Genomic DNA, 7,596 nt, shown 5'->3' on the forward strand with positions numbered 1-7,596 from the left:
CATTTTTAAACAAAATCTCCACTTCAGGTTTTTAGGAGACACAACATAAATTTGGGCTACAAATCTACGTGAAGACTTGTAGTTGCAAAGACTCCGTTTTTTTACACGTACCTGGCACCAGGGTCCACCCAGGCCATTTTTCCATCCCTTCCACACAGTGTGTCTTTCATTCACCCTCATACTGAGGCTGTAGTGGAAGTCAGAGCCTAAGTGTATACACGGTCTTCTGTTAGATTCCACGTGGGGTGGGCCCCAGCTCTTCTTGTGTCTCCTTCACCGCAGCAGCAGTGAAAAAGGGTATTTATGGTCACCACTGTTCATGGATACCCCCAGGGCAAGAACTGCTTTGGGCGTTTTCGTGCTTCACTTTGTTTTTAGGCCTCTGCAGTATCTCTGGAGTCCATGTTATTAATGGCTACATGGTGCTGCCTCACAAGGCAGTGGTAATGGTGATGGGAGGAAAGAAGTGGTAGGCTGGAAGCATCTATGGGACATCTTTACCCATTGGATATGAAGAATCAGAGAAGGGGAGAATATAAGCTGATACTCATTTTTTATCTTGGGTTACTAGAAAAGTGACCTTTGTTTTGAACGTCTTAAATTTGCATCCTGAAAACATATACACAAAACATTTATAAACTCTGATCATCTCACTTCCCACAGATGACCACTTTTAATCTTGCTGTGTTGTGTATGTATATACCTATACAATTTGCTCTTGTAAACTTAGCGTGAATTTTGGAAGGAAATAATTATCTCAGGATGTCGTCAGGCAGGATGTTACCTGTGATGGTTGTTGGGTAAATGGTGGGGATTGCTGGCAAGTACTGGGAATACTGAGAGATCCTTGCAGGCTGCAGAGTCCAAGAATTTCCTCTGTGAAATTTAAAGTGCAGGTGGCTTTCTGAGTCAGCTTGGGAGAGAGTACAGGATTCTCTACAATGGGAATCTGCATGCATGGCAAGAAAGGAGCAATGGGGTCACTGGCATTGTGGGTTGGTCAGAGTCCTCTAACCACAGACTCCCCTGTGTTCTCCAGCTTTGTGGCTTCCTTCCCTCTTGATCCTGGTTCATTTAGCCATTCACTAGGTGGTCTCCAAAATTTACCACATGCTGTTAGGGAGACTGAGGCTCTGGCTTTACCATCATTAGGCTCCACATCAGCCTCTTGGCTTTGGCTGACTGCTTCTGGGGCACATTGTTCTCTTCAAGCAAGGAATGAGAACACTTGTGTTTCTAGGTGGGTCAATAATGATTTGGGCCAGTGGTCTCTTTTAAGTTTTACTTCCCGGATTTTAAATAAAGCTGAGAATTCCTGCCTTTTCCATTATGGATTTATCCATAAATCCAAGACATAGGTTTGGACTTAAGGAAGAGTCCCAGAAGCAGCGTAATAATGTAAATCCAGGCTTCCACCAGGTTCCCACTGGGGCTAAGCACATAACGTCAGGCTTCAGCCCATTCCCAGCACTGCCTTTCTATTTTAGCTGAACCCAGAATCTGTTGGTTTTTCTCTTGGGCTGAGATGGTAAAAGGACCTCAAGGAATAAAATATTCCCTCTTGTAGGTAGCAGCCCTTTCCGGAGATGCACGACGCTGCCTGGATATTTGTAGGCGTGCCACAGAGATCTGTGAGTTCTCCTGCCAGGAGCCCAACTCTCCTGGCCTGGTCACTGTAGCCCACTTACTGCAAGCAGTAGATGAGATGTTCTCATCGTCGTATATCACTGCCATCAAGTAAGTTGCTTCTAACGGATGTGGATAACAATATTGTCCTATGATCATGTGTAACTTGACAAATATAACTACAAAGGCAATTTTATATATAAATGTTTCAAAGTAACGCGCTGTATGCCTTAAAAATGCATAATGTTATATGTCATATATATTCAGTTTTTTAAAAAGATGCTTCTGCTTCCTGACCCTGAACCTTTCTTGGAAGACCACAGGAGAGGTCCACAGCGTGGGAAGGCCATGGGAGTTTCTAAGCTTTTATTCATTCAACCTACATTTACTGAAGACGCTGTCCTTTTCTTAAGGGGCATAGTCTACAGGGAGATAGGAATGCAAACCTAGGAGAGTGGGAGAATCATGACCATTTACTGAGTTACACTCCAGGTGCTGAGTGAAGTAAAGTGCTATTGGAACAAGAGGAAGGAAGCAGCTATTCCTCTCCCACTGAGGCAGATGTATATTTCCAGATGTAGTTGCTGTGTTCCCTGGCTTCCATAGTGGCATTTTATGTATCATTTTGAAACTTTAGGGGGGTAGAGAAAACCTTGCCAAATAATATAGAAGAAAGTTGTTCCCAGTTTTTTCCTTTCTCTTCTCTAAAGACACAGAATAACTTTACATGGCTTTTCTCTGAGTCAGTGGTATAGCCACTTATGAGAATTCACATCTCATTTTCTTTTAAGAAATTCCTCTGTTCTGGAACAGAGTTTCCTGAGAGCCATCCTTGCTGAGTTCCGTCGATCAGGACTGGAAGAAGCAACATTTCAAAAGGTGATTGATCTTTTCTTTAAATCCTTTTAGATTTTGCTCTTGATGCCTTTTTTTTTTTTTTTTAAGATTTTATTTATTTATTTGAGAGAGAGAGAGAATGAGAGACAGAGAGCACAAGAGGGAAGAGGGCAGAAGGGGAAGCAGAACCCCCGCTGAGCAGGGAGCCCGATGTGGGACTCGATCCCGGGACTCCAGGATCATGACCTGAGCTGAAGGCAGTCGCTTAACCAGCTGAGCCACCCAGGCGCCCCATCTTGATGCCTTTTAAATAGGAGGGAATTTCAATGGCTTTGTAAGAGTTTGTCTCTATTTGTGCCAACCCAATTATGCCAAAGAATGTCAGAGCAACACCTATTTTTATTTTTTATTTTATTTTTTTTTTAAGATTTTATTTATTTGAGAGAGAGAGAATGAGAGAGAGAGAACACAGAGGGGATAGGGTCAGAGGACGAAGCAGACTCCCTGCCGAGCAGGGAGCCTGATGCGGGACTTGATCCAGGGACTCCAGGATCATGACCTGAGCCGAAGGCAGTCTCTTAACCAACTGAGCCACCCAGGTGCCCCCTATTTTTATTTTTATTTTTTTTTTATTTTTTTTTTTTTTTAAATTTTATTTATTTATTCATGAGAGACAGAGAGAGAGAGAGGCAGAGGGAGAAGCAGGCTCCCAAGGAGCAGGGAGCCCGATGCGGGACTCGATCCCAGGACCCTGAGATCACGACCTGAGCCGAAGGCAGACGCCCAACCATCTGAGCCACCCAGGCGCCCCCCTATTTTTATTTTTTAAGGATTTATTTATTTGAGAGAGAGTGTGTGTGAGCAAGGGGAGGGGCAGAGGGAGAAGGAGAAGAAAATCTCCTCCCCTCTGAGCAGGAAATGCAGGGCTCGATCTCACCACCCTGAGATCATGACCTGAGCCAAAATCAAGAGTCAGACGCTTAACCAACTGAGCCACCCAGGTGCCCTAGACCAACACCTATTTTTGTATGATGTTGTATTCAGTTGCATGAAAAGAGACCTTTAGCAACTGGTTTCTGCATAGTAGATGGAAGGAGTATTATGTGCCAGATACCATTCTAGGAGTAAGAGATTCAAAGATGAGTAAAACAGGAGGTGCCTGGGTGGCACATTCTATTAAGCCTCAGACTCTTGGTTCTTCTCAGGTCATGATCTCAGGGTGGTGAGATCGAGCATGGCATCGGGCTCTTTCTCTGCCCCTCCCCACCTGCGTGTGCTCACTCTCTCTTTCTCTCTCAAACTAAATAAATAAATCTTTAAAAACAAAACAAAGACAAGAGTTACTGCCCTAATACAATTATGGTGTACTGGGGATAAGGCTCTCAGAATGACCCATTTTAAAAACAAATTACAAAGATCAATGCAAACACTCTGAGCATAGTTTCAATTACTGAGTAAAAGGACTCACTAGGGCTAGTGCCTTAGAGGTCTATTTAAAACTAGTGTCCATAGTTAATGGGCTGCCTTTAGAGATTGTTAAAGGTGTTTGAGTGTGTACCTGGGAGTGTGTATGTCCATGTGTGTGTGACTATATTTTTTTTTAAAGATTTTATTTATTCATTTGACAGAGAGAGAGAGACAGCAAGAGAGGGAACACAAGCTAGGGGAGTGGGAGAGGGAGAAATTCCCGCTGAGCAGGGAGCCCGAGGCAGGGCTCGATCCCAGGACCCCGGGATCATGACCTGAGCCCCGCGTCGGGCTCCCTGCTTGGCGGGAAGCCTGCTTCTCCCTCTCGAACTCCCCCAGCTTGTGTTCCCTCTCTTGCTGTCTCTTTCTCTGTTAAATGAATAAAATAAAAAAATCTTAAAAAAAAAAAAAAAAAGCTTTTAGACCTAGAAATGGAGAGGCCCAGCTACTTCTGTACTTCCTTTCACGTTTTTTTTTTTTTTTAAAGATTATATTTAGAGAGAGAGAATGAGATAGAGCATGAGAGTGGGGAGGGTCAGGGGGAGAAGCAGACTCCCTCCTGAGCAGGGAGCCCGATGTGGGACTCGATCCCAGGACTCCAAGATCATGACCTGAGCCGAAGGCAGTTGCTTAACCAACTGAGCCACCCAGGCGCCCCCTTTCACGTTTTCTTTACTTTAAATTCTGTTTTAAACTGCGAGTTAGGTTTGCCCGTTATTGTTCTCCTAGAGCCTGAGACAGCTCTTCAGCAGAGTGGCTTTCTGTTTAGTTTGTAAACATTTCCTGAACATCTATAATGTGTCATTAACTGGGAAGATGTGCTAGGAACCCTGAGTTGAATTGGTCAATATCCCTGCTCCTGACAAGCTCCCAGCCTGGGTGGGGGTGGGGGTGATTTATGAAGAGAATGGTGACCAGGAAGTGTGGCAGGCTTGCCTGGCCCCCTGGGGGCGCTTTAGGAATCCATGTTCCCACTGTCCTCCTGGCCTCTCTATGCAGTATTCTCCCTGGGCCTTTGTGCTTTTCCAAGGCTTTGGCACCTGTGCACTATTATCTGCTAAGGAAAATGCCCTTGTAGCAAAATTTGACTTGAATTATGACAATCTCATTTGGAACTCTCACTCCCTGGAGACTAGGACTGTTTGTATAAGTGACAATTACTAGATATATCCATTAACACATGAGGGATGTGGCAGTATATTTAATAGATAAAACTAAAGCTCAAAAAGTGAAATAACTTGCCCAGGGTTGCATATTTAGGTGATTAGTTGAACCAGGATTCAGACCTGTTCTGATTCCAAAGCCCAACTAGCATTCTGCCCCCGCATTTGTGCCCCAGCAAGGCACCTGTTGATGCCTTCAAGGTATTGAGGATCCTGGATAAGAAGCATCTGACTTGCCTACAAGAAGAAATAAATGATCAGGTACAGAACCAGGACTACCTTCCTTTCCTCTCCCGCTTTCTGGTGTCTGACCTCGGATTTGCTTGTCGTTTCTAGGTATACAGTCAACATGTGGCACTGTGCAGAATGGAGGGACTCCCGTACCCCACCATGTCAGAGACAATGGCAGTGTGCTCTCACCTGAGCTCTTGCCGCCTCCTCCTCGTGGAACCCAGCAGGAACGACCTGCTTCTTCGTGTGCGGCTCAACATCAGCCAGGACGATGTGCTGTACGCGCTGAAGGAGTGAAGGGCTTCACAGGGAAGGACTGTGATCAGCTCTTTTCAAAGGGCCTGATTTCCTCTTTCTAAGCACATGGAATTGTAGTAGCAAAACATAATGAATGGAAATGGCTGTCACATATTTTGAAATTTTCCATTAAATAATTTGATTTTTCTAGAGTGAGAAGTTTGCAGTCATTACAGACACCAGATTAAAAAACCAAACCATCCTTCCTACAATAGGCCCTCATTGTGGCTTTTCTGTTCCTGCCATTTATTTAACGGCAGCATGGTATGCACATAATTATGTGTATCTGTATAAAATAGTTGTGGGAGAATATGTAAGAAATTGGTTACATTGGTGGCCTTTGGTAAGGAACTAGATGGCTATGGTCAGACTTTAGAGGAAGACTTACTGTAAGTCATGTATCTTTTAACTTTTGAACAATGTGAATATAACAAACTTAGTTTATAAAAGAGAACTGCTGCTTGGAGAGCCTGGGTGGCACAGTTGGTTAACTGTCCAACTCTTGGTTTCAACCCAGGTCATGATCTCAGGGTCACGATATCGAGCCCTGCATCGGGCTCTGTGCTTAGTGTAGAGTCTGCTTAAGGCTCTCTATCTCCTTCTCTCTCTCTGAAATAAATAAATCTTTGGAAAAACAAAAAAAACTGGGAATGATACCAGTGATAAATAATCCATACAAATAGCTAGAAAATATAATTTTTAAAAAGTTACTATTTATCATAAAAACAAATCTTTAAGTAAAAAAGACTTAGAAGGCACAGAAAATATAAGATAACAAATAAATCTAATAAAGAGATGTAATCTCTAAATACAAATCTATTTCAGTCAAAATCTTGGCAGGGTTTTTGTGTAACTGCAATTCTCATATTTATATTTCCAACCAACAATGGAACTGACATTCAAAGCCCCCTTATGTCGGGCACTGAGAAAAACACATCACCTGTGTAATAGTCCTGCCAAAAATGTTTGACCCGAATTTACTGATGAGAAAATTATCAGATAAAATTATGCAAAGCAACTGTTCCTCTTCAAAAACATCGGTATCATAAAAGCCCAAAAAACCAGGGAGGGACTCTTCTAAACTAAAGGAGAATAGAGAAACAGACCTAAATAGCTAAATGCACTGTGTGAATCTTGACTGGGTCGTGGACTTAGAGATACAAAAATTATAAACATTATTAGGGACTAAATATGTAAGTTTTATGTAAATGCTAAACTTTGTAAATGGTCAGTTATTGTGGTTATATAGGAGAATGTCGTTCTTGAAATACTTATGAGTGAAATAGAACATCTGCAAATAATTCAGAAAAATATATATAACTGCATATAATGGATGATCAGTATCAGAGTAAAGAATTATTCAATTAATAAAAAGGAAAAATGAGTGAATAAGTCATCTACAGAATAAGACACATGAAATGACCAACAAAATGGAAACATAGTAAATGAGGCCTGCAAGTCAAACCCCTTTCACATGTATTAGAAAACCTTTCTAGGACCATAGGGAACAACTGGAACCCAAATGCCCCACTGATAGGAATGTAAACAAAGTACTTTGGAGATGATTTGGTAATATTTAATCTGGAAAATGCAGAAACCCTATGAGACAGCAACCCCACTCCTAGGTATATACCCTAGAGAAACACACTGTACCCCAGGAGGTGTGTACAAGAATGTTCATAGCACTATAATGGCAAGCCTTTGGGAAAGTGAATTATTTTCATACTTTGAAATACCACAGAGAAGTGAAAAATAGCTATAGTATTGATGTAAACAAAGCTTACAAATAGAGTTGAAAAAGAAGTTGAAGAATAGATGTACTGATACCAATGATACAATGTTAAAGCTTGCCAAAAAAAAATGCTGTAGATTGCTTAAGGATCTATGCATACATAGCAGAAATAAAGCACCAAATTCAGGGCACCTGGGTGGCGCAGGCGTTAAGCGTCTGCCTTCGGTTCGGGTCATGATCCCA

General features: G+C 42.4%; 1 protein-coding gene across 5 annotated transcripts in view; it reads left to right on the top strand.

Moving 5' to 3' along the window:
* The window catches only part of ORC1 (origin recognition complex subunit 1), a 31,980-nt gene extending 26,212 nt beyond the window's left edge, over positions 1-5,768 (top strand). For all 5 annotated transcript variants that reach the window (XM_064589143.1, XM_045897695.3, XM_064589144.1 and 2 more), the window contains 3 exons: positions 1,568-1,737; positions 2,418-2,505; positions 5,430-5,768. In XM_064589143.1, coding sequence (XP_064445213.1) covers positions 1,568-1,737; positions 2,418-2,505; positions 5,430-5,621 — 450 coding nt within the window. In that variant the 3' untranslated portion in view covers positions 5,622-5,768. The remainder of the gene's footprint in view (positions 1-1,567; positions 1,738-2,417; positions 2,506-5,429) is intronic.
* Positions 5,769-7,596: the final 1,828 nt, after the last annotated feature.

The sequence above is a fragment of the Mirounga angustirostris genome, unplaced genomic scaffold, assembly GCF_029215605.1.
Source record: "Mirounga angustirostris isolate CCGP_5_RB_7025 unplaced genomic scaffold, mMirAng1.0.hap1 SCAF_4, whole genome shotgun sequence".
Classification (NCBI taxonomy): Eukaryota; Metazoa; Chordata; class Mammalia; order Carnivora; family Phocidae; genus Mirounga; species Mirounga angustirostris.